This window comes from Pseudomyrmex gracilis, unplaced genomic scaffold (assembly GCF_002006095.1).
Source record: "Pseudomyrmex gracilis isolate BER0280 unplaced genomic scaffold, ASM200609v1 scaffold_24, whole genome shotgun sequence".
Classification (NCBI taxonomy): Eukaryota; Metazoa; Arthropoda; class Insecta; order Hymenoptera; family Formicidae; genus Pseudomyrmex; species Pseudomyrmex gracilis.
Genome location: NW_018020608.1, coordinates 191,733 through 219,732, shown reverse-complemented (window position 1 = coordinate 219,732; position 28,000 = coordinate 191,733). Strand labels below are relative to the sequence as shown.

Genomic DNA, 28,000 nt, shown 5'->3' with positions numbered 1-28,000 from the left:
ATATATATATATATATACGCTGCCGAAAACTTTCGAGGTCCCTTCCTTCCTCTTTACGAGAGACGAAACGCTTGATTGTCGAGAACTCTTCTTAATAACGTATATTATGGAGATGAGGTAGATCTCGCAATTAGTCGCTGCTACAGAACAGCCACGGGCGACAAATATTGATCGGATACGCACACAAGTGTCAATAAAGGATAAATCATGTAAACATGAGTTTAGACAGCTGCGCAAATATTGAAACGCTCGGGTAACATCCTTCGGCAATTTATGAGAAAGCTCATCAAGAAAGAGAGTTTTTTGTTTCCTGAACGGGAAGAGCCGCGAGCGAGCGCGAAGCGATTGCATAAATTCTGGAATATTTTTACACGGATTTTTGTTTTGCGTATACCGATCAGCGTCGTTTGCGCCATGAATTCGATAGATGCGCAGTTTACATTTCAATGATATAATACGTTTTTTTCATCGCAAACATTTATCGCGTTCTAACGTGTAAAGAAACGTAAGCGACCCAAAGAACTGACCCAGTGCGCGAATGACCACCGTATATAAAACGTGTAAGCGCGACCTGACCGCATTCGCGCGATTCCGTCGCGGCGATCGAGGGAGAGCTATCGAAAACTGCTTGCCGCCGGCCACACGGATGGAATATTAAAAAAGTTTCCGCGAGGCGGAAGCGTTAGTCCCTGATTTATACCGCAAGCCTGTAAAACTTGCGACAAGGATCTCCTCTTCTCGCGAGCGCGAAATCTGCGCACGTGGCGCTTTGACCGTTTAACCTTTTGCGCGAAATCGTTTCTTTTCCGCCAAACGCGAAAATAAATTTATTTTTAATTACAATATCTCACACCTAATGTGTACACATCGAGCTTTGCTCATCTCTTTTATTTCTTGCTCAACGTATAATATTTCTCAACACGTGGTACTTTTGCAAAAAAAAAAAAAATGCCAAGAGGAAATAGATCGCGCGAGAGAGAACTAAAACTAGTTAGTTTTTTCTCGGTAAATTATAAACTTTATAGAACGACCCATATATGCAACTGCAATGTGTGTGCGCGCGCGTGTGCGTGTGTACGCGTATATGGGCGTCGGTGACCTATTTTTTAATAAATTCCTGCAACACGAGATAAAGGCGACATTAACGCTGTCGTTCGATCTCATCCTCGACGTTGTCGTCGTCCATACGGGATTAGCCGAGTAATCTCTCGAAGAGCAGCTTCAAGGAGTAACGAGATCCCGCGGGAAACGACACGGACTTTTTCTCATCTCGCGCGAGTGGCGCGCGTCGTGCTGCGACAACGACGACGACGACGACGACGACGACATCGCCGCCATTTCTCGCAGAGAAATTCGCCGTTCCCTTTTCCGCCCCGTGCACAAGACGCTTTTATTCCCGCGACGCAAAGAGCGTCGAAATAAAACGGTCGCTCGCGCTTTCGGGAACTAATAATAAGCGCGGGCGAGACGAGAAAGAAATTAAACGCAGTCTAATAAGCGCGTTTCGGACAAAATACCGAAAATTTCGTTTTTTTTTTTTTTTTTTTTTTTTTTTTTTTTTTTTTTTTTTTTTTTTTTTTTTTTTGATAAAATTCCGCGGAACGATATTACTTACCCACTTGAGAGTAAGTACTACTGATCGTTTTTCTACGCGAGTTTCGAAAAGCTCGAATACACACACGCGTTTCTTAACGCACAATTTAACTCCGTACCTGTGGATTTTTTTTGTGTATTTTAAAGTTTTCAGTGTTTTTCTTTTTTTTTGTTTTTTAGCAAGGAACCATTTCGCGCAAGCACAATTCCCGCAATCGAATTGTAGTTTCTGTTCAGCAAATGCGGATATTATCGAATATCCCGTATAATGTGCTATTGAGTGTATAATACCATAGACGTTCGGTGTGTGTGCGTGCACGCGCACATTAACAATCCGCACACAATGCGCGGAAAATTCGATCCTTGTGTACATATGTTACATATGATCGTTAATTATCGGACGGCTCTTTAATAATTTTGCTTCCACCACGTGTGTGTGTGTGTTCCACTTAATGCCGTCGGAATACCGATTTTTGCTGGTCGTACGCGCGATCCGATCTCGCTTCATAAGTATTGATTACTTATCGTGCGATAGTTATTGCAAACAAATTCGCATTACAGGTGGAGAACTCTGCCGGAGAAAGAGAAGGAAGAGATCTCGCGCGCGCGCGCGCGCGTCGGTCTCTTTGTATCGTCGCGGCGGAAAATTGCAATCGTCAGGCCCGGTACGTGAAAAACCGGCCTAACCCCCGAAATTTAATAAAACCGTTTTTCTCGCTGGCAGAAACGCCCTCTCTTCACCTACTGACCCAATTGGCGCTACGAGCGCAAAAGTGGTCGCCGTAAATGTAATAAAAAGCTCCGGTCTAAGCTAAAAACTCTCGTCTGCATGAAAAGAGAGAACTAATCAATCTTTTTTTTTCTCTTTTTTTTTCTCTCTCTCTCTCTTATCGAAAGAGAGAGATAAAAACTGGTATATTTATTCAATAAATGTGTCTTGCAACACGTCCAAAGCTTTTATATAACACAGTTCGCTCGATACATCGACGAATAATTATCGTTTATATTTATTTACTCCACACTTTTTGTCCCAAGTCGGAGTTCATTTAATCGTCGTTCTCTCAAACCTGTTTTGACATAAATTAACGCAATTCCAACTTGTAAAATTTGTTTTCCATCTCGGGGTGGGCCATTAATAATCAGCAGAAACGGTGGACGGCGAGTGCATTAATGAATTATATATCGCTCTCAAACAGAGTTTTAGCGCGACCAAGGCGTTAAGGAATTAAGGATCAAGGCAAAGTTCGTCGCAAAGTTTGCCGCACTGGAAGAACCATAATTCTTCGCAACCGGAACGTACGAGTAATTGCTCTCCGAGTCGCTTCTCACCTTATTTTCCTTGTCGTCACTCTGTCGTCTCTCAACAACAAAGAACTCGAGAACTAACCCGAGCCACTTTGGTATACAGCATAGTATAGCAGCACATTGACGCGTTCAGTCGCGTGATGTAACACAAATAACGTATATAATTGCTGCTCGTCCGAAATTGTGCGCGCAAACTGATTCTGGTTGACGAAAGATGTTGCGCGACGTCACTGTACGGTTCTCAGACGGCGATAAACAAGAAAAACACTGCACTAGTTTTATTGTTTGACTTTAGTCACGTGTTGTTTTTTCTCTTTTGACCTGTCACGTGACTTTACGTTTTCAACCTTTCGATTTAAAAAAAAAAGAAATTGAAAAAATATTGCTCTTTGCGGAGATATTCGAACTTAAAGTCGCGTGGATCTCGCAGACCTAATCTGGACAACTCGTAGATCGTTTTTTATGTCTGGCACTAAAGGGTTAAGCGAGAGAAAATATTTCGCTTACTATTTTTCCTGGCATTTAATCCATCAAGAGGTTTTTTTAATTCTTACTCCCTTATTTTTGCTCCTCAAATAATTAATTAATCGCTTAAAAATGAACGTTGTAAAGTCTCTCTCTTTATAAAACGCGTGGTTTCTTTTTGCATCCTCAAAAGACCGCATTCCTTTTTGCGAAACGCGTCGCGAGGATGCGCGAAGCTCTCTCTGTGCGCGAAAAACTTAATTAGCGGCCGTCTTCTGTGCGGCGTCGTAGCCGCGTTATATTCGCTAACAACGCAACAAAACGGCCGTTCATAATCTACGAAGACGGCTCCCTTCTGGCGCAACCTCTCTCCGTGCCGCAACAACCTCCATCCCTTGAATGCGCGCGCGCGACCATTGCGGCATAAATCCCGCTCGGAGAGAATATTACGTTCCCCTCGGTGTAGTTGTGAAGAGAGAACTCCGACTATCTCTCCTCGGATATATAGCGCGCCCATCCACGCTTCATTCACCGATGCAACATATCCAACTATTTCCGAGACGAGCTTTTTGCTCGTCTCCAGACGACGCGCCGTTGGAAAATGGATTTTCCGACCGGACGCGGATAACCCTTTGTCGGTGATATCGTGAGCAACGAGAGGAGGCGACGGCCGGAGAAGAGAGAATCGCGAAGGGTTTGGCGAAGCGTAATCCGTGTTATTAACCCTGTGCTGCTCGAGGACACTCTTCGCCGCCGTCGTCGTCGCCGTCACGTAACGGCCGGTTATACCGCGACAAATGATTACGGAAATGTATAAATTCCTCGCGACAGTAATGCATTCGCTTATATCGCACAATCTTTCGATGCCACGTAAAGACGCGTGGGAGGTGCGCACAATTCAGGATTATTTTAAATCCTCGTCTCATTTTTGTTTTTTAACTCTTAAAAAAAGATTTTATCACTAGATAAAACATAAAATATTTAATTGAAATTGTTTTTACACGTGATAAAACATCGCGCGCTTCGTAATGTTTCTTCTTTGTAATTTCATTTGTGTCTATTTTCTCAAAAAATGTGAGGAGACTCGATATCGTTCCTCCGAGTTGCGAGAGTCGACGTTATGCGAGAGTCCACATCACGAGTCCGTGTGGCTCGAAGTTACAGACACACAGCCTAATTCTGAGTAGATATAACTGGTCAACAGGCGGAGAATGCATTCGTACCTCGCGAGGTATGCAAATTAGGGACTAAACGCTGTTGACGCAGAAACGCCATTGATACCGAACGGCCGACCTAGCCCTCGCCTAAACCGCCGGGTTTCGATTCACGCCGCCGTTGCCCATCCGTCGTCTACCCGTTGTTTACCGCGTGTTTCGCCACACACAATTCGCTCTCCTAGGTGGTGTTCTTGGTGATTTACGCGATTTCGTTGACGATCCGAGTTTATATCGCGAGTTTGAGAGACCGCGCGCCGAATCGAAAAATCCAACGCGGTAAATTGCACTATACGCTTATTTGAGTATGTTTTTTTTTATATTTTATTTTATTTTATTTTAATTGACTCGCAACGAATATTTGTATCGCGATCTAACGTGAGAGATTATTTGTTACGTTCTCATTTATCAAATGGTGCATATTTACTTGTTATCAGAAAGTGAAAAATATGCAAAACATAAGACAGAGAGAACACGTTAACTATGTAAATGGGGCGCAATATTTTCTGACACAAATTTGGTTTTACCACATATCAACAAAACTTTTATCTTTACGATGCATATTGAAGAGAAGCTACGTGAGGAGGTGGGTGGGGAAGGGAGAAACATTATCTAAACTAATTTCTATGCACACAGGATAGGAGCAACAAAATATGGTAATTTACCCAAATCGATTCTATAATATGTCGACAAGAAGATGATACGAGAATACTAATGCGAAAACATCACTTTCTTCGATATTGCTTATGCGAATTACAACATGTGCAAAAGATGGTGTAATACGCAGAAAGAGATAGAGCGTGTTTTTAATTATAAACATTATACCACCCGGGTGTGTGTGTGTGTGTGTGTGTGTATGTCACGTCTTTGGGACAAGAACATTCTCTCCTTGAATATTCGAGAGTATCAATTTACGTGTAAAAGTCACAATTAAACATTTGAATAATTTATTAAATTTTTTTATACACTTCTATATTTGCCAGCAAATTAGTTCGCTTTTGTGTGACAAAATAAATTTTCACAGCTAAGCGACAAATTTATTTTCACTATCGCTCGGAGCGAATATCCGCCATCGTTTCGAGTTAGATTTCGCTCCGAAGAGATTTAGAGAGCACGTTTTCGCCGCGCTCTATTTTTGTTAATAAAGAATTTATCTAGACACGCTCAAAAGGGGTCTGTACACAGGGAAACACCGTAACTAACGCTACTGATCTACTGATTACTCGTACTGATATACCTCTACCGGCCGTCTACGTTATCGCGAACGCTTCGTATTTGTAATTAGCGAGAGACTCACTGTAATCCCAAGCCCAGTAATCGCCAGCACCCGCCGTGGGCAGCACCGTGCTCCATGCCTCTATATGCGAGAACAGAAAGATAACAAGAAAGAAAGTAAAGAACTGAACCATGCGTTTCTCGCGGTCGCGCTCGCTAGGGAAGAAACTTTACGTACACGTTTCTCTATAGAAAGAAAAAAAAAAGAAGACACGCGCACACACTTGGTGTGATTTGATTCGACTTTTGAACAACGCTCGAACAACGTTTGTTTGTATTGAAATCGCTCGCGAGAGAAGAAACTTCGTACACCTGCTATTTTCTATAAAACGAAAATAAAAAAAAAAAAAAAAAAAAAAGAGAGACACGCGACAACGCGCGCTTAATATTTTATTCGGACAACGCTCGAACGTTGTATGAAAAATAATCTTGATCGTTATACATAAAACATTATATACACGTAAAAACGATTTTCCCGAACGAATATTGAATGTTCAAACTAACGGAGTTTCTTGATGCGATACATGTGAAGCGCGAAGTTGAATCACTTTTTGTGTAACGATTTGCCGCAAGCATAAACTCTTGATTATCGCCAATCTGCGGCGAGTACGTAAAACGAGTACAGTTTTAACGTAAAACTTGTTCGCTATCGCGTTCTTTCTTTTTTTTTTCACAGAAAAAAATTTTTCAACTTTTATCTATCCGGAAAATTAAAAAAAAAAAAAAACGTAATTGCCATATTGTACGACGTAATTGTTCGATCACACGCTGTACAAAAGTAGCTACTCGAAAAATACAAAATAACATCTTGTTGTAAAAAAACGTCGCGAAATTTGGCGAGTTGTTTTCTTTCTCTCTTCGATGTTTTATTTAAATTATATATTTTTCCGATACTTCCGAACTAACATCGTGAAAACGTAATTTCCTAATCTCAATATCTGGATCACACATGTGTGCAGCAACACACGTCTTAAAAGTTTTATTAAAAACTGTCTTCGTGAAATATTAAATCCGAAACTTTCCCGTCTCTTTGTTCATTAATAACGAACGAACTGACAGCGAGTGCATCAATAAATTACACTCTCTAATAACACTTTTTTTTCAGCAATACTTTACACACGTGTAATAATAATTTATGCATATATATATGTATATATGTATATATTGTGAAAAAAATGCGCGCAGATATTGTTTAAAATTATAAAAATAAAATGATATATTTGCACGGTCGAAACATCTGCCGCATATTTTATTATACGGCATATTTTATTAGAGATTGTGTAAGATCTGAAATTTATGACGCTTGAATAAGAATAGTTACTGTTTTGCATTAATGGCTTTCGAATTAGCATTCGCGTACTAAGCGAGTTTAAAAAAAATACAATATTTCAATTTTTTCAGATCGTTTTTTTTCGTCTATTCTACTTTTTCTCAGTTTTTCAACCGGCAGATGTTCCTTTCTTCTTTTTTTTTTTTACGCTAACGACATTCAAAAGTTGTCCGCGATATCTATGGCAAAAAAGTACCGACTGATTAATTACATATTTTGATCTTCATGAATCCTGAAACTTTTGTTCTTTGCATTCGAGCTTTGCACACAGCCGCCTTGCTTCCTTGAGCTCTCGCTATCTTGCCATTTTATCTTACGCATCTGTAACATCTTCTCGTCCTTTTTCCGGCCTTTTGTATTTTCTTCTACCTTTTTCCTCCATTCGTTTCAACATGGTCATTAAGGCTGAAAATTACATTATATCGCGTATAACGACTCTGTGTCTGTCTCAGACACGACGAGGACAATCGCGTCCTGCAGAAAGCTGTTAACAGATGAATTAAAATGAAATTGTCCCGGTTCTCCTTTTGCGACGAGTCGTCTTTGAAGTTTCACGTTCTTCTGGACGACGTCTCAGTAGCGGCAAAAAGACCCGACCCGTGAGTTCGCAAAGATTTGCAATTATCAGTGAAGTGAACTTTTGAATAAACATCCCCTCTGTTGTCTTCTTCGATAAAAGAAAATTGTTTATTTGATGCGCGACGATATTCTTTTTCCCATCGCGAACTCAATTTTTGTTCTCTCCCTCTCCCCGCTCTCAATAATGCGCAACTAGGATGTTGTTTACTTTGTGGCACATTTGCTCAATATTTATGGAAATGATGTAAAGAAATAATAAATAAATAATCTCTGATGTGTGTTGCTATAAATTTTTGTTGCTAATTATAAACAAACGCGCAAGAAATTTCGTTGGGAAAATAAGTTTGCAGTAACGTATAATTATATGAATTATATGAAACACGCGTATATCACCGCCTGTCACGCGCAGTGGTAACCTAACGAGAAATAGAAAATCCACAGAGTAGCGAAATTACCACTAATGCGCGGTTGAAAATACTTTTTGTGCGCGTAACGCGAAAGCTCGAGAAAATGTAAAATTTTATCGTAGAGAGTAAATAGCAATTAAACTAAATCCGGCATGTTAGTTTTCTCTCTCTCTCTCTCTCTCCAGAAAATGTAATCTCCCCCATTAAATTTGTCGGTTGCCACAATCTTTCGTACTTCATGCTAGACGAAATTTGTCATATTTTCAAGTTCTACAAGAAAATATTACAATATCTATAACACGTGCAATTACGTGTTCGAACGTCTTATTTGAGAAGTAATTAAGAAAAACATTAATCTTTTCTCTAAGATAATCGAGTTATCGGCCACTTGAAACATTGCGAGAGGCGAACCCACGGTGAACATCTCTCCAGGCGAGTATTTTGCTACTCTCGCGACTTCCGAATCGCTTCTGTTAACGACTGCTTGGTGCGCGCACCTCATTAACGGACGAACGAAAAAGTCTGATTGTAATTATCGGCGAAACGTCTTGAACGATTTCCCGAGACTTATTCGGCTTCTCTCTAATTGCCGGTGACAGTTTGAGAGCGAGAAAAATCATTCCGGTACACGTCACGCCGGTTTCTGCAGCTGCCGGCAATTACGTCTCATTAGACGACGACGAGCGTTTTCTTACGAGTCCGCGCACCAGACGTTAACGAGAAATACACGCGATAAGAATCATGTCCAGGCGATTGTTTCATTAAACACAGAGAGAGAGAGATCGTTCTCTCTTTTGCGATTTTCATAATAAATTTATAATTTATTTAAGAATCACGTCGCGCGAGAAGGATTATGAGATATTAACGATTGTTCAAGACGTTATTAGTTTGTTTACCTTTCTCGCAATACGCTCCCTCGTAATCACCGGTGCGGCACTCGCAGATCGGTCCGCTATCCGTCGAAATGCAAATACCTCCGTGCTGGCAGGGATCGCGAGTTTCGCAGGCGTCCGTCGTATTCACCATGTTGCGTAAACTCTGTAACATACAACATCACACCACATTAGCGCTCTGCGAATGAACAAATCACTGAACTGAAATAGTTCCGCGTGTTTTTGCGCGTGCATAAAGAGATAATAAAAATATCTCTCTTATATTAGTAGAATTGTGTGTTGCCGCAAAAATAAACTTTGAAAAAAAAAAAAAAAAAAAACATATGACACTTATATACAAAACATTGTGACGTTTTGACATAAAACGTGTAAAAGAGAAAACATGTTGAAAGAACAAAATTGTTAGTTCGTGAAATTAAAAGCCGCGCTTTTGTAAAAACACAAATAACCTCGCGTAACAATTACAGCGAAACATAAAGAAATCGCGTCTTAAGCCGGCAAATGATCTAGAATTATCCTTATCATGTTGCGCGTGCTGTGCTATTTTCGTATTATGCAGCACAAGCTTCTGTTGCGCGTATATGCCGACTCTGGTTGTGTGTAATAATGTAACCTCTCTCTCGAAACACCAATCCGAGAAAGGGTTTCAGCATGCGAGAAAGAGAGATGCAAATCTCTCTCCGCGAAGAGAGGAAAGGGGTTTTATTTTTCGATTTTCTTTCTCTCTCTTTCTCTCTCTCTCTCTCTCTCGCTACAATATTTCGAGCATTCAACTGACGTTTGAATATTTAAGATAATACACCGGAAATCCTGCTGTAGCATATTTATTTTTTTTTTTTTTGGTCGAAACATTTAACGTGACGTGCGATGCTATCTTGCACATTTGACGTCTATCTCGTTTCGCATACAAAAAACTAGAACACTCAAATATTTATTGTCAGATATTTTCAAGCTCTTACGTTTTTAATCAAAACTAAACATAATATTTTTGCAAAATGACGTACCCTTATTTATTGTGCTTTGTAACATCGTTCGCGTTATTGTTTGGATATATATATGGGACGCGACGGTCTGAAAATATGAAAGGGAGCGAGAAAAAAAATAGCGTGTGCTTAGGTTGAAGAACAGTTTCGCATTTTCCCTCAATTTACATTCATCTTTATTTCACAAGCTTATGCGGCGTTCTTCTGCAGCGGCAAAATAAACAAATGTGGAACGCGCTTCCCCGGTAAACATTTTTTTACGATTCATTTACCTTGACAGTGCATTTTCGCAACGCTGCAACTGCGCTCCGTCGCGTTCTAAGTCTCGTGCGAAACGAGAGTTTTTTTTTTTTTGTTTTACCGTCCCAAGGGACCGGCCATAACCCGACTTTTATGGATGCTCTTTGCAATGAGAATAAGCGAACGTTGATCTTGTTCTCGAAGTTCTTTTAACGTCGGTTCTGTTTCAACTCCAAATCGCGACTCGTTTGAATCGGAGGAAAAGGTTCGCCCGCCGCCTTTCGCGAATTCTGAGGAACTGCTCAGAAGTTGCGTGCACACGCGAGAAAGTTTTCGATGTATAAAACTTCAATGTTAACAAAAGCGGCGGTGCGCGCGAGCGAATTTTATACGAAATTTTGCGAATGTTTCGAAAGGATAAAAGCAACGAACGATTGTCGGAAATTTGGTCGGATGTATAAAAGCTAATTAGCGAATTCGAAACAGCAAGTGCGAGCGACCATGCGCAAATCTTACGGTTTGCGCGCGATTTATTATTTGAACAAATCTCTCTCTCTCTTTCTCTCTGTCTCTCCCACGTATTTGCTCATTTTAAACGTTACACAATTTTTTTTACACGAATTGCTTAGCCATTTCGACGAAAACGAACAATCTTCTTCCGAGCTAACGTAACCAGAATGAATTACACCAGATGGATTATATACCCTTCGCGCGCGCGAAGAGAAGAATCGACATTTCCGACAAAGGGTCAAAAGATCCGAGGATGAAACATTCCCCGGCTCTGAAAATGTTCCCTGAGCGAAAGCAAGCGCTGAAAACTTGCAAATGAATTTTATCTTTGCACAAAGAGAGAGAGAGAGAGAGAGAGAGAGAGAGAGAGCGCACGCGCGCACGAGCGTCCGCAAATCCAACTGATAACAAGACAACCACGAGAGAATCTCCGATTCTTCCTGATCTTTCGCGCTTTGCGATGCGAAGTTCGCGGCAAAGTTCAGACGCGGCGGTGGTGTACGTGGCTGTTGGCCGGCGGATATAAATATTTAAACTTCCTCGCTAGTTCTCGCGAAGACGCGGCGCTTAATTTCCACCCGCGAAGGGAATTGCTCGCGCGTTTGCGGCCAAATACCGCATTGCTCTTCTATATATTTCGTCAGAGAGAGAGAAAGACAGATAATTAGATCAATTAATAATGGAGAAGACTTACATCTTTCTTTGCGGAATACAAACTTCTTAAAACTGGGGCAAAATTTTCTCTCTCCCTCCCTCGCTCATCTTCCGCTCGATCAGATGGGATTGTTTCAACCGGAAGATCGGTGCAAGATGCACGTGTCGGGTCACGGGGTCAATCGCGTCGTCGCCGCGACGCTCTGCTATTGTGGCCAAGATGGTCTTTAGAGTTGGCAAATGGCCATCTCGAACGAGATGGAATAGTAATCTCAGACGATGACGCGAAGCGATCAGAACGAAGGACGATATGAGTTGACCCCCATCGCGCGCTGAATATAAATGACGAAAAATACATTTGGGGTCAAATCTTTTTTTCCAAATATCGAAGAGTATACGTTACCGTATATTAGCGTGTTATCCTCAATTAATATCTGTCTTTTCTCGCAAACGGGGGGATAAAAATAAAAATCACGGAGTAACGCGAAGCTCGTGACTCGAATGTGAACAGAATATATACTTGGGGTCAGATCTTTTTTTTTTTTTTTTTTTCCACGGGGGGTAAATATCGAGGACTGCATTATGCTTAATTGATATTTGTTCTTTCTCGGAGCGAGGGGATAAAAATAGAAAAAAAAATCTCGCGAATAACGCGAATACGGCTCGCGTATGTAACCAAGTTTTGCTTAACGAGTCGACCGCATTAATCATACCGGACCATGCGACGCAGCGGATTGTTAACGAGATTTCCTGCGAGAAAAGCTAATTGACGTCTAGTCGCGGCAAATTGCATTTTCGATATGACCCCGCGGCTTAGCCATTTCTGACCTTTCCGCGCGGCTCGGGTGAAATAATACGGCTTCATGACTTTGAGGTTAAAAAAAAAAAAAAAATAATAATAATAATAAAATAACGATCGGATAGACACTGTGTCTCTGGAGAGAGAAAACTGTTCTTCCTTTCTCTCCGTTTTAAAATGCATTTCCAATGAATATAGTTAATTTTGCGCTCCACAACGGGGAGAGCAACGGGATATCAATTTGACATCGCGAAGATCGATAATTTTGCTCCGCGCGTTTCTTACAATCCGCCGCGAATCAATCCCGCGCGTTTTACGGGAACGAAGTTAATTAACTGCAATTAATCCAGCGCGCACAGCGGAATTCGGCAGCGACAAAAGGCTCCAACGATATTTATGAACTATGCGCGGGCATAGTTGCGTAAGTATGCTCTCTGTGCCGATCGCGTCGCGGGTACCGAAAGTACTCGAATAAATCAGATGATTTAAGTTCGGCGCGATTAAACGGCACACGATCGCGTCGTCAAATTTTCTCCACCGCTCTACGTACGTACATATATATATGTATATATATATATATGCATACGTGTATTATACAACGAGGATTTATCGGGGGTGGATTATCCGCGCCGTAAATTTGAAACTTCTTAAAATTTAAGCGCCTTTATTCCCCCGCAACGATTATGAATCGCAAAATTTATCGCTCTTGAAATTGTTATTACAACAAACGAGCGCATCCGCGCCCGTTAGACGTTCTTGCACGTGCGCTACGTGCCACTCCCAGGTGTTCGCGCGCGCCGCGCGAATACATATAGGAGAGGTGTATATACGGTTTCCAAGGCGCATGTATAACGCAAGATGCGGGGAACGATTACGTATGCGTTTCCACGAACGGTACAATTTTGCGCGCGACACGAGTCGTCGTGTCTCCGAGGATACCACATCCCAGGTGCAACGTGCATTCTTCCGGCCGCAAAGCGACGGCGACGGCGGCGGCGTCGCGAAGTACGTCCGGGGACGAGCTCGGGGTCGCGGCAACTCTGATAAAGTCAGAAGAGAGGGTGAGGGAGCTTACGCCCCCGACCCGTCAGATTGTCGACAGAAACTAAGGCAATAAATAAGGCCCTCGCATACACTCATACACACACAGAAAGCAACGCTGTGTGTCCGGCGCAAACGCGAAACTGCGACGAATGTGCTATTTAGTTCTGACCACTGAAATCCCGGAGAGCGTATATATATACACGATCTACGAGGTTACGAGATAACGTTGGAAATATAGCCAATAGAATAAGTTGCGTCAAAGCGAGCGAGCGAGCGAGCGAACGAGCGAGAGAGCTCTTCGTCGTTTCGCCCAAACTTCCGCATCCGAAAGGATGACACGCCGGTTGTAGCGCGGAGCTTATGGAATTAACGACCGCGATGGCTAACCGCGTTAACGTCAATGCAACGCGATACGCGACCGTCCGATTGCATAATTTATTCGGCACTTCGCTGATTGCTGTCGTTGCTCTGAGAGAGAGAGAGAGAGAGAGAGAGAGAAATGTCGCGCGCATTTGTACAAATTCGAATTCTCTTTAATTTACGCTAACGTAAATTTTCGCAGACGCAAACTTGCCGCGACTCGTGTTAAAACTAGCTGTTTTGAGCGAAATAAAAAAACGGTAGTTTTTAGAAACTTAATAACTTTTTATCGATATAATAAAATTGTGGCACTTTCAATGACACGTGCGTGATTCCAATGAGAAGACGTACGAATCGGCATTTATAATCCTGAGGTTTTACATTATTCTTTTTTTTTTTTTTAGTTAAATAAGCGCGCTCGAGGGTCTATAACAAAGTTTGACGTTGACTTTAACTAAATCGGAAAAGTCCGCAACTATCCCACTTAAACTTTAAAATCTTCCTATTAAACTCGACCGATTTCCTGTGACGCGTTCTAATAAAAATTCATATCAAAGTCGCGCGCGTGCGCGCACACACGTATTATGTGTGGCAGCTAGCAATTCGATTGCTCTCGAATCGTAAGAAAAGGAAAGAGTGTCCTCTCATCAATAATCGATTACTCAAACTTCCACTCAAACTATACACCTTAACTACACTCTCTAATGTCGCGCGCAACGTCTTTGAGCACATTATTCAGCAACAATGCCACACACTGTAATACCGTAGTAATTTATGTTACAAAGAGAAGAGATCCTTTCAGTTGCATATTGTGCATTCCGAATCTGATAGCAAATTGCGCTCAAAGAGAGGCAAAGTACACACACACATACACACATCGCGTTTGTAATCGTCGCTGAGATGTTGGACGAGTTCAGAGAGAGAAACAGAGAGAGAAAGAGAGAGAGAGAGAGTTCTCGACGGTATTACATGGCTGAACGCGATGTCGCGGTGTTTCGAGTTTCAACGAGCTTCGATACCGCCGTCGCGGTCTAGCTCGCCGCTCGAATTCGCGGATTTGTTTCCGCAGGCGGCCTTGTCGTCGGCTTCCATTAAGGAATACGTGGTAAATCTTTGGGCCCACGCGATCCTTCACATACACACACCCATAGCCACACCCACAACACACACACACACACACACACACACGAGGGAGAAGGATATGGCGAAAGTTTGCAAACCGATTTCGAGACTTGTCACGGAGTTTACGATATATATTCTTGACCTCTCTCTCTCTCTCTCTCTCTCTCTCTCTCTCTCTCGTTCGTAGTTCCCATCCTGCAGTTTCTCCGTGCCTCGTTTCCTCGGGATGTTGCCGACGGTGCAACGAAATTTACCGGCCAGTCGAGGCGAACGAGGAAATCGAGTCACTCCAGCGTCGGTGGGAAAAAAAAAAAATTCTACCAATTATTCGGTCGTTGCTGCGCATAAAAAATTGTTAATGTATTCCAACGCAAATACCAATATTGCTGTAACGTTCAGTACATCGATGGTAAAATAAAAGATTTGTGTAACGAGAATAAAATATTTGTAGATTTTATTTCTTCCTCTCTTGTTCTGCAAAAAAGGGACTTTTTTTAGTATTAAAAAACACTAATGAGCCGCAAGGTTAAAAGCACTAAAAGTTCGGTCCCTATATAACACCGCGCGCTTTATTCTATTCATCGCCGCGACGTTGTCGCGTGAACGAATTCCCGAGTCCGATCGAAACGTAATTAAGCGCATCAGTACCGCGGGCGTTTAGCAGCCCCCGACGATCATTATTATTAATTGGCTTTGACGCGGAAAGAAGCAAAAGGTGAAAAACGAGTTGCCGCGTGAAAACGAAGTCGCTTATCACGAAATACATTCCGTTCCGTTTTGCTATATATATATATATATATACATACTGTATATCCTTCTTTTTTCTCACGTCATTATTCGCGCGCGCAAGTACAGCGGTAGCACGTGAAAATTGTTTTAACGAGTTGCAGAGATTACGGCGTATATAACAACCGTTCCTCCGTGTCTGCCGCGAAGTACTTCAATAGCCCAACTCACTCTCTCTCTTTCTCTCTCTCTCTCTCTCACTCTTTTGGAGAATGTAACGGGAAAGGGGGCCGGAAGTTAAATACATTTACTGCGGCCCATTACAGGCTCATGCCGCGCGCAGAAGAGGCGTGTTCTCTCCGTCATATTCTTGCCGCGGAATATTACCGCAATATCGCTCCGCGGCTTCGACACATCGCGTATTTTCTGGCCTTGAAAGAAGAAATATTCCGAATATTTTTAAAATACGGACGACGTTTCGCGAAATATCCATCGCGTTGAAAATCGACTCTCGCGAGTCGGAAAAATACACGCAGTCTCCCCCGTAATTCAACACGCGAACGAATGTCCAAAATTTATCAGAACCATATAAATTAGCGAGCTAATTTATAAAATTAATTAAAAGCAAAACGTGCTTTGGAGCAAAAAGAACTGCGATGTTCAAAATTAACGTTCGAGAGTTCGCAACGTTGATTTGTTCATTCGCGAATTTTTAGATTGCGCCGTACGTTGCAAATAAGAAATATTTAATGGAAATCCGACGCGCGGCCCTTCCGACGTCTCATTACGATTGTATACGCGCGTTTATTGCGCGTTTATTATTGGGTTTCGTTCGACGTTTTTTAACAATTGAAAAGCGAGAACAGGAAGAGAAGAGTCGCAATCCTCCCCTTACATCTGATAAAAGCAAAGAAAAAAAAACAGTTAACACAGAAAGAGATCGTCAAAATCCAGGTCGCAGTCGTTCGGCTAAATATATTTCCCATTAATTCTGAATTTTTCTTCTTCCTTTCCTACGTCCGTTAATATTCTTTGACAAGAGACCTGGATTTATTTATCGCGAACGAAAATCAATACGATTAGCTTTTTTCAGAATACGACGGAATATATAATACGACGTTTCTCACCCCCCCACAAATACGGAGCTCCATTATTTCACGAAGAGCTTCATCGAATATTCATCCCGTTCGCGTGGACGTGCCGCGGCATTTCTATTGCGAACGTGAATTCTTCGATTCGCAATGTCAAAGATTGCCGGATGATCAGATGATCGATGACTGTGTGTGTGTGTGCACGCGAAGCAAGTTCGAAAAGTGACAGGACGGGAGAAACGAAACGTTTTTCATTTTCATCCTACTCATTTTTTCCGATATATTGCAAATTAATCACTCGCGAATCTCATCTAATATCTAATCACATTTTGTCGGGACTTTCGATTTACTTCGAAACTTCCTAATTAAAATACAGTGTTCTTTTTTTTTTTTCCCCCGGTTCTTTCGCATCCTTATTCAATGACAAGATCCTAACTTTATTCTGTACACGGCTTGGCCATATTACGAGGCGTGATTACGAAAGTTGTCAACTTGATTAAATGATTCTGCTTCGGACGAAGTTCGCTCAAAGGGATAATCGTGTGAGGTGTCCGCCCGAAGCTACGCCGCGAGAACTTTCTTAAACTGGACGGAGATTGGAAGACTCGTTTTCACGAAGGAAATTCGGCCGATACTGTTTCAGTCTCACGGAAGCATAATTATGAGTTACTGAAACTTTAGTAGGTGTGTGCGTGTGTGTGTGTGTGTGTGTGTGTGTGTAAAATTGTTTTTCTTTTTTTTCGCGTTGAAACGAGTCTTCTTCGACTTCGCGCGCTTCTCATTTTGTTGTTGCGTGAGTGGTGCATTAACTCCTCCGCTCCATTTAATTACGGCGCGTTAAAAATGTAAATTCTGTTACGCGTTGAGCGGAACAGCTTCTGGAAATTTTTAGCAAAGTGAGTAATACGCTCGCGCGGGAGAAACTTAAAGTCTCTATTTGATCGCGCGCATATATTTACCTAACGAGATAAAATAAATTTGCACATTAAATAAGAGAATTGCGAAGTTAGAGACACACACACACACACACATATACACACACACACACCAGTGATAATAAATAAATTTCTTAATAAATTTTCACTCTCTCTTATTAACTTCTTTCGCAATTTTTCACGCGATATTTTTCTACACGGTAGTGAGAAGAGAATAAAACAAGAAAATGTATTTAGAAATAAAATTGCTGTAATAATTTTTTTTTCTAATTTAAATAGAAATGCAAAAGATCGATATCTCGTAATCGGCAATTATCACGGGACGGGATCGACTTTCGCTAGAGAAAAAGAGAGCTCGACTCGCGAGATTTATAATCGCGGAAATGAAAACGGAAAACGCGAGCGCCACGCGATCGCGGGGCATCCCGTGATTCGCGAATTCGAGGTTTAAACGCTGTCGCCAACAGGACCGGTTATTAAATCGCGCGGCTATAAATTGCCGCGTAATTTCCCACGAAACTTAGTCAATTTCCACGAAACGTGAATATGCGCCAACTCGGTATTTATACACACACTCACACGCTTGTTTAGCGCGTATTTCGAATCGTATTTTCATATGCCACGACACTTCGCGGTTTACTTCCAAAGTAACTTTTCTTTCCCTTTGTGTTTCTTCCTCGTCCTGTCACGTTACGAACGGAAATAATTGCAACTTAGTGTCGTCAATCAGACAATATATATATATTGTCTATGTCGACATGTATATATCCATATCAAATATTACAGTTTATTTCGACATGTAATATAATATATATATATATATATATATATATATATATTATACACATTTCAAAGTAGACTGTAATATTTCTTCTCTTCTCATATGGTTTTCCACATCTTTCGTACGTAAATAACTTCCGCGAGGTGTGACATTTACGACGGTTTCATCTACATATACGCCAGAGTCGGTCTCAAAGGCCTAATCAGCTTAATGTGAATTTCCGGCCTTAATGCGAGTTCGAAGATAAAACCGCACCCATGGGACATAGGAAGATCGCGCTTCATTAACAGGTGATCGTAATGAATCCTGTATCGACAACGGCGGCGATGGTGGCGGCGGCGGCTTTCCACGGTGCGAAGTCGCATAACTTCGTTTGACGATGTAACGTGATCCGATCCCGACGGGATACCGCGTAATAGCGCGGGATTGATAGTTTCGTAGACGACGACGTGTCCTCCCGTGTGAGTGGTGGAACACCATACGTAACCCCGCTCGACGTCGCGACTAACCCATTTTTTTCTACTGCAATGCGGCACACGATGCAACCGAGTATTACGTTACGTTACGGTTTCTCGACCCGCTATGATTAAATATCTCATCGTAAGTGCCTTTTCGTGTGAAGCACTTTTATTGCGCTTAACTTTTCAGTATGCCCGAGCGCTCTGATTTATCGGCGCTACGAACAGACTTTCCGGTACAACTTTAACAAAGAAATTTGTATCGAGCGTGACGCCTCTCTCCTCCAGACTTTTCTCAGAAAAATGCAGGTCTTACGCGTGCGTGTGTTGCGCCGTAAATTGAATTTAAAAAAAAAAAAAAAAAAAAAAGAAACTTTAATCGACGTACGATCTGATCAATTAAAGTTTCTTGAAGTATTTCACTTTCTAATAAATTTATATCATTGTATAAAAAAAAATTGTTTTAAAGTACATGTGAAGAAATATATTTATATAAATACAATATTTATACAAAATATTTGTATTTAATCTATATATTTGTATTAAAACATTCTATTTATTTATATATTTTTTTCTACATGTTTTCTATATTTTTTGTATAAAAGCTTGTTTGTTGAGATAAGTCATCAAAATACACAGTAAAAAAAATATGGAATTAGAAATTCTCTTTGAAAACAAACAAACATTGTAAATTCGCAATTACGTAGTTATTCTCGAACATCCGAGAGAAGTTTCCACGAGAACTTCCCTTACGAGATTAGTGCGACAACGCGGCATTGTGCGTGCTTAAACGTCAGGTCGTAATGCGCAACGTTATTGAGCGCGTGTGCTCATTACAATTGGCTGTTAACCGAACGTCCCTCGGAACATTAGCGCGCTTATCGTTTCCCTCTCAGATTGGAATGATTAGGAGCTTCGCTACGATGTCTGAGTCGTTGTGCGCGCCATTATCAAAATCCGTACTAAGTATGTACGTACGTACGTACGTTGTAACACGAACGTTCGCTAATCTGGTCTTCGTGCCTTCTAATTTGCAACAAATTCGAGACACCCGAATCCGGGAGATCCACCCTTTGATATTAATCCACCCGTTAGTTTTCGGAAAATACATCTCCACCCGAGATCCGGTTCCCTTCGTGTGCCAAATTGCACGGGGAAACTCTCACGGTTCTTGATTTTGACATTGATTAGCTAACTTACTTGCGCTGATCAACAATTTTTGAGAGATGTTCTTTATCGCAATTAAATCCGCGTCGAAGACACGGAGCGTCGAATTCCGCTTCTCTGTGAAACTTATTTCGTATTTCCTTTCCCATCTCGTTTACTTTTTCTCACGAATGCAACGGTCCGTGAAAAGCGAGCACGTGAAAATGAAAACCACTGTTTTATATTTGCAACAGGTGCCACGCGTGCAATCTTTGCGAGTATTAGGCGCGTGGGAAAATATACGCGTGACATTTGTACATGCGGGGGCAGGCGAAAGACGCCTGACCTCTCTCTTGTAATTGTGTGCGGTATTTGCGGACGATATACGAGTCGAACCGAATCGTTACCAAATTCCGCGAGATATACAACGGTTGCATATTTCACTTCTTATCTATCAGCAGCGTGTGATACATTATGTTTCCAATACCGACGCGCGCGGATATATATGTTCGCTTCGATTTTTTGCGCGCAAAAATTTTACGTGCGGACACAATACAAAAACAAAAAGATCGACGATGAGAGAAATATATATCAAACCGCGCCGCGATAAAATATCACATCAACGAGCACGATAAGTACTTTTAATTGTCAGTCGACACCACGCGGCAATATGCACTCTTATAAATGTTTTGTTTTTTTTTTTTTATTTGTTTTTACTTTATAAATTTTATAAGTACTTTTAATTGTTAGTCAACACCATCACGCTGCCAATATGTACTCTTACAAAAAAATGTGTTTTATTTAATTTCACTGTATAAATTGCATAAATGTGGTAAAAAAAAAATAGTTAAAACAAATACAAAGTAATAAAATGCGAAATGTATTTCACTTATAAAATAGTGTAATAGATACAAATATTTATTTATCATTTTGACGTGTAACACGTAGCAATATTTTTTTTTTGCAGAACCTCTTCTCTGTCGAAGAGCAAATAAAAACAAAAATCTAAAACTCGCAACACAGAAAGAAAGAATAAACGCGCGCGCGCGCACACACATTTTTATTTTATATTACATTAATTTAATTGTTTGATGTTGCGTAGTGTTTTAATTGTCGTCGTTGTTTTAACGTGACAACTTGATTCCAGTAACTTTGACCAAATGTATTTCCGCGGACGTGATTTATACCGCATGCACGTGAAATGTGAACATCTCATTTAACGTAGACACGTAAACAATTATTTGCCGGAGTTCTGATGAAAATACTGCTTTGCACGGCGTTCAATAGGTCAAACGCAAAGGGAATCAAATATGGCGAGCACGAAAGGGCAGACGCGTGGTAGTTCCATGCATGAAAAGAGAGAAAGAGAGAGAGAGTATATGCATATATATACATACATGTACATAATATATACATATATGTACATATATATATATATATATATGTACGTACATATACATGTAACAGAAATGGCGCAGTTAAAGGTTCATCTAAATTGAAACACGTATTTGCTGCACTGGTAGCAAGTCCTCATGTACATTTCCAACTGAAATACTACCCTCAAACTTTTGAAACTTCTCCAAGCTATTACACTTTAGCTACAGATTTGTTGACAATCTTGCAGACACTTTATACCAAACTTTGAGCTATATATGTCCGGAAGATTGTGTATATTGCACATACATACACAATCTCACTCTCTCTCTCTCTCTCTTTCTTACTCTCTACATACATAATATGCTATTGCACGTAATATTTATTGTTTTAATTACTTTTAAACATATCTGTCTTCGGTCTCGAACACGTATCGGATCTTTTTTTTTTCAAATTCGGCTAATTTCGACACGCGCAATTGTCGACACGCACGTAAGAAGAATACATTTTCCTCCGCGCACGTTTGCTTACGTATGCTACGTTCGTGAGAGAATAAAAGCAGCCGAGAACTCACACGGTGTCGCTTTATCGGGGACGGACTATAATTCCGAACGATTTCCGCGGGGCGACTGAAACAACCGGGAAGCTCGTTTGCAGTGCTCGTACTGCCGCCGTAAACGTCGCTCCGAGGAAATCGAGTTCACCTCGCTTAAATCGTCGCGAATGTTTCTCCCGTTATTCTGCGAATGGGAAGAAAAAAAAAGTAAAAAAAACGGCGACGATGTGTGTACACAAACGTATATGTATGTTCGAAAACATATTTCATTAATACTCTTTGAAAATTTCTGTACGTTAGGAGACAACAAACAACACGTAACTAAAAATCACGTGACTAAAGTCTAGTTTTTTGCACTAAATATTTTTTATAGGTTGGAAAAACTTTTTCTTTTGTTACACCTCTGTGTTCTAGTAATAAATATAAATTTACCAAGGTACATAGTTATGTACTTAGGAAATAATCACGGAAAAAAATTTAAGATGTAGTCTCACTATTGACACAAGTATGTTATGTATATCGTTATATACAAGTATGTTATTATATATTATTTTTTTCAACAAAGTAATAACGTACATTTAATTTACATCTCATGCAAATTTGATTCGGGTCACAAATTGCTCTCTTAAATGACCTCAAATGCAAACGATATCGGACGTATAGTCTCACACGGAAATGAGAGACATCGCCGTTAGACATCGGGCGCAACCGCGAAAATTAAACATCGCCACGATTTTCTTCCCGACACGTGATTGGATGCTAAGTTTTCGCCCGGCCGATTCTTCCGGCGATAATGGGCGTATTACGTTAATTAAAGTATCCGGTTGAGGCCGCGAGTTTCAGACTCATTAATGTTTCACGAATCGTAAGGCACCGCCCGGGGGGGGGAGGGGGGCGTCCGCGAACTGGGTCACGTTTAGTTGCGATGGACCTAAGACAGTGGTGCTTGTCTTGCTTGAAACTTTCAGATCGAGAGAGGGTTAGGTGATACCTCTTTCCGATGTTCTCTCCACGCTGATAACGTTATATAGCAAAAGCGAGACCCCATCTCTTTCTATTGGAAAAGTTAATTTTGAGTTTTACACCGTTATCACACACACACCGAAAGAAAGAGAGAGAGAAAGAGAGAACTCGAAGAGGTAGGGCAAAACCGGATATTCGTGTCAATTAGAGCTCATCAAACACTATATCTATTCAAGATCGTCTATGAAAGAAAAAAATGTATCAAAAAAGCAAATCCGCGATAGAGATCCAGAAACAGAATATTTCGCAAACATTATGGAGAGAGCTGCAAATATATACATCCGCCATATATCATCGATCATATTAAAGTCATTTGTACACAAAATTGGAATAAACCAAACATACACGGTTTGGCAATAGAATAACGATCGTTATATCTCGTTATTAACGTAAATGCCTCTTATACAGCTATTATGTTGCCGTGTGTGTGCAGAGGTCGTGTTTATTCAAATGTAACAACTAATACAGCTGGGGATTATAAATACACACGTGTTGTCGTCGTTGAAAATTGACGCAGCTCCCGATATACGTTAAACGTCGCGAGATATACGTAAAATATATTCGTTGCCGTATTTTTCAGTTAATTCCGCCGACTTATTGAGAAATAATTGTTTCTTTAATTACTCAAAGGATTTGACTTTGTTTTTGCACATCTCTCGATGCGAACAGCAAACTCGCCGATGGATTACGAGGCTCCATTAGAGGCTCAAAGTTGAACGCGGCTTCGGCAACAACTTAACAAGAAAATTACGCCGCATCATGTTTCCTCATAGGACGATATTGCCTATGATATTATAACGTTGCGAGAGTTTTTTTTGAGGGAGCGACGATTCATCATCATCATCATCATCATCAGGATCTCCTCTTTCGCGAGGATCCTAAATACCCGCGAGCAAAACGTCAGGTATGCTAGAACGCAGAGAGAGAGAGGTAAACAAGTCGAGTGGCGTTAACGCCAGTAGATATACGCTTTTTATTTGGCCTCGCTTTTTCTCGTTTGTAATCGGCGAGATTAACCTCGGACCAGCTGCACGTATACATCTGACGACTTATTCCGCTATTCCGTTCCAGCTGCGTCGCTTTCCTCTCCCCCTTTCCTCTTTTCCCGGCAGCGCGGCAGCAGCGTGCCGACTGCCAGCTGTAGTGGCAATCGGACGGTAAAAGAAGTTAATTGAAAATAAGATAATGCCGGGCGCGGGGTAGCGCGAGAAACGACGAAGAAGTGAGGAGGGAGGCGATGTCGGGGGCGAGCGCGGTGCGCGGTGCGCGCGAGACTAGACTGCAATCCCTTAATTAAGCTTCCTAGTTCCACGTGCAGCGAGGAGAATTACACGCCGGAATTATTATTTCCCGAGTGAAAAAAAAAAAAAAAAAAGGAGAGAGAGTGTATCGACGTAATAGAATTAAGAAACATAAAGCTCTTTCTCTCTCTTCAAACGAGAGTCGGTCCGAGAGTCGACGAGCTGCCTTTTTGCGATTTTTTCCCTTTATCAATTGCAACGGATATATATATATATATATATATTGGGTCTTTCATGAATAATCGAAAGTGCTAAAACGCAGTTTTAACTTTTATTCAGATCCGTGAATTGGAAATAATAAGAGTCGAATTACGCGGCCCGCGGTCATTCAACGCTGTTAAGCGGCGCGGCGCGGATAATACAGCAAAGCCAAGTGGAAGCACGGTAATAACAACGATAAGTTTCGATTTATAGTCTCCACCACTATATGAATAACTTTACATAACATAAATATGGTAATCGCAGCCATAAAATTTCAATCGTGCGGTATAGAGAGCGAGTTCACTCGCGCAGCGCGCGCGAGTTTTCACTCGCGGCGGCAGCAGCGGCAGCAGCAGCACTCGTGGAACTGGAGCACAAGCAACGTAGAACGAATATAAAATACACGAGGAGACCAATAGGTTTGGGCAGCTTTTTTTTTTTTAACCCAAACCGGGCGAATGACGATAATGCCTCATTTTGTGACCTCACTTCCGTTTTTCGACTCTCTTTAAAACGCGACTTTTTCAAATCGTACGCGCGGAGTTTGATTAAAAAACGCGCACGCGCAAATTACGCTCGATTTAATTTCCTTGCATTTATAAATTGCAAGCTTTTTACGCAATTATATAATATTACACAATACAAAATATGTGACATATATTATATATTTTATACATATAACATATGTATATAAAAAATATTATGTAATATAAAATAAATAAATTAACCAAACATATTCGTACGCGCACCGACCTGCTTGTTACCGAATGGTGTGCGAATACATGGCTCTTTTACACAAGAATGCAGCTTCGAAATTGTTCTCTTCATATTCGCCGAATTCCAATCGCGATTTATACACGACCAACGAATTTTCACTTCACGCTAACCGAGAGAGAGAGAGAGAGACAGAGAGAAGGAGAAAGAGAGCAACCTGAATGGCCCGGAAACGAATATAAAGCACGGACGCGCGGCTGTTTCTTCTTTTTTTTTTTGCTCAGCCGAAGAAGCCGAGTGGTACACTGGGGAAATCTACCGTAGTAGTTATTAAAATTCCATGCACGTCGTGATCGCGCAACGACGAAAACAATCTCGAACGCTGCGGATTTTTGCCACCAATTTTTCTCGCCGCACGTTCGCCTTCCGAAATTGGAATTTTCAAGTCGAGAGGCGAGGCATTATCGCGAATTATGCTTGCTCCACGGCTCTCTATGGCGTTCTCTCTCTCTCTCTCTCTCTCTCTCTCTGAACGGTCGTTAAATTGTACGTCAGACTTAACAAGACAACTGTAATTTAACATGTAATGCGTAATTTAACGTTATAAATATTTCCAAAACAAAAGACTGTCTAATAAAATTCTATTCTAAAAACTTATTGTTTTAAAAGAGATCACTTTTCGATTCTGAAAGATTTTTTAAATAGAAACTATCAAATATATCGTCTTGGAACTCTTAAATCTTAGATAATTCGTAGCAGACAGTTTTACCAGCGTAAATGTATCGCAGAGAGAGAAAATATAGATATAAATAACATGCGAATTTGATCAAATCGTTCAATCAGTTACAATTTCACGAGACAGGTTTATATCTCAATTGCGGAGAGAGAGAGAGGAAATTCGGTCTTTAGTTTCTGAAATTTCTTCCACATGACATTACGTATTCACGGAACAGCTCAGAAGTTTCATGCGGAAGTTCTCTCTTATCTACACCTTTCCGAGAGAGAAACGCTTATGTTTAATATTTAGTTCAGTATTAGAAATGTCAAGAGTAATTGTAAGTTTAAGTGATAATGCCAAATGCAAAGGATTAAACGCGCAGAAATCACAAGCGCGCCGCGAACATCACGTGGCAATATATATTTCCGCAATAAGATTTCAAGGAAGGATGTGTTTTCTCTCGCGTTTGTTCGAAAATTCCGAAATATCGTTCCGGGTTCAACCCGAATTTTTTCTCGTTCGTCACCTCGTCGGGCGCGGTGGCGTCCGATATAAATATTTCTAAAAATCTCGAGAGAAAAGACGAGTTTTGCTGTTTCCAACGAGCGAACTTTCGGTGGTCGCGTGTCTTTATCCAGTGCTACACGCTGACAACGTGTATCGCATCGCGGGCCGCAGGCTTTTATTATTTCTCAACCGGCAAAGTTTGCTCTCGCGCGAGCGCGCGCCATAGAATTACAACTCGACCCTCGAAAAGACATCTTTCCCCTTTTACCCCGTCCGACCTGATGTTTGTAATTTCCCTGGAACGAGTCCCCGGAGAAATTTCTACCGGTGTATTTTCGAGCGATATCTCGCAAATGAAAATTGTGACGTAATACATGTACACGTTTCTCTCTAAAAAAAAAAAAGCTTAAGTCAGATTTAATCAAGGAAAAAGTAGTCGATAGCGCGACATAGAATCTCCTCTCCCACTGAAAAGAAAACATTCCCCTTGTTTCTCGTAAACTAAATGCTACACTTTATCGACACATCTATCGACCGATCGCGAGCACGCGATTTATTTGGACAGGCGACGAAGTAAAAATAAAAAATAAAAATAAAAATAAAAAAAAAAAAAAAGAATCTTCGTATCGTTTTTAGAGCGATCGATATTTGCCGCTAAATAGCAACCGGCGATAGTGTGACACATGTCTTTTCGATTTGTCGAAACGGGGAAAAAGGCTGCGGGCTCGCCGCTTTTGCTCGTCGCGCAAGAGAATATATCCCGAAATTCTCCGACCGGGAAAAACCGATCGGTCGCGCGGAATCTGGCCTCATAGCAATTCGCCTCTCGATATTAAACGCTTTAATATCGAGAAAAGATGTGGACGAAAGAGAGAGGGAGAGAGAGAGAGAAAAAAAGGCTTACCGCGAGTGTGTTGTCCGGCGCGCGCGTGTGTAAACCGCGGATGAAAGTGGATATATCCGCGGTTGTTCGACGAATAAACGCAATGTATTGTTGGACCTACACACATATGCGCCTCCGATGCCTCGTTGCGGATACCGCGTCGTCGTGTGTGCGCGCGCGCGTGCGTATATTGCAAACAAATACGTAACGTACACACGCGCGCACCTGCCGCACACACACGTACGGGTAAATACATTCGATTTATTGGAGAACGCAGCCAGGTAGAGCCATACGTTTTTCGTACGATACCCAAAGCTTCTTTTTGCGTAGCTAGCATTTTGTTGTTGCGCTTTTCACTACCGGCTATTCCCCGTTTTGTTCCCCTCCCTGTTCTTTTTTTTTTTTGTACTTTTTTTTTTTACAAGCGCATATACACATCGCTGTCTCTTTCCCTGCGATTCTCGTCGTACACACACACACACACACGCACGCACACATTGAGGTCGATACATGTGGCAGATATAAATGTGCGCAATCTAATATATGTATATACATATATAAACACACACGTACATATAACTGTAATAATAAAACTTTGGTTTTTTCCCTTTTTGATAGATTGTATTCACGCGCTTTATCGCGAGTGCTTTTTTTACATTCAGCCGTTTTTATAACGTTATTAATCAGCTTTCTGTTCGAAGACCGCTTGGTGAAATATTTACGTTTAGGTAAATGAGAGAATGAAATTCGAATAAATCTTACTTACACGAGAGAGAATAATTGCAACGAGAGTAAATTTTTTTTTTTTTTTTT

General features: G+C 41.1%; 1 protein-coding gene across 6 annotated transcripts in view; it reads right to left on the bottom strand.

The window, feature by feature from the left end:
* Window positions 1–28,000, bottom strand: part of LOC109852126 (neurexin-1) — a 168,825-nt gene that overhangs the window by 81,981 nt on the left and 58,844 nt on the right. For 5 of the 6 annotated variants that reach the window (XM_020422981.1, XM_020422982.1, XM_020422983.1 and 2 more), the window contains exons 3-4: window positions 9,065–9,206; window positions 5,875–5,934 (exon numbers count right to left, since the gene is read on the bottom strand). In XM_020422981.1, coding sequence (XP_020278570.1) covers window positions 5,875–5,934; window positions 9,065–9,206 — 202 coding nt within the window. The remainder of the gene's footprint in view (window positions 1–5,874; window positions 5,935–9,064; window positions 9,207–28,000) is intronic. The other variant, XM_020422985.1, reaches the window with a different exon arrangement.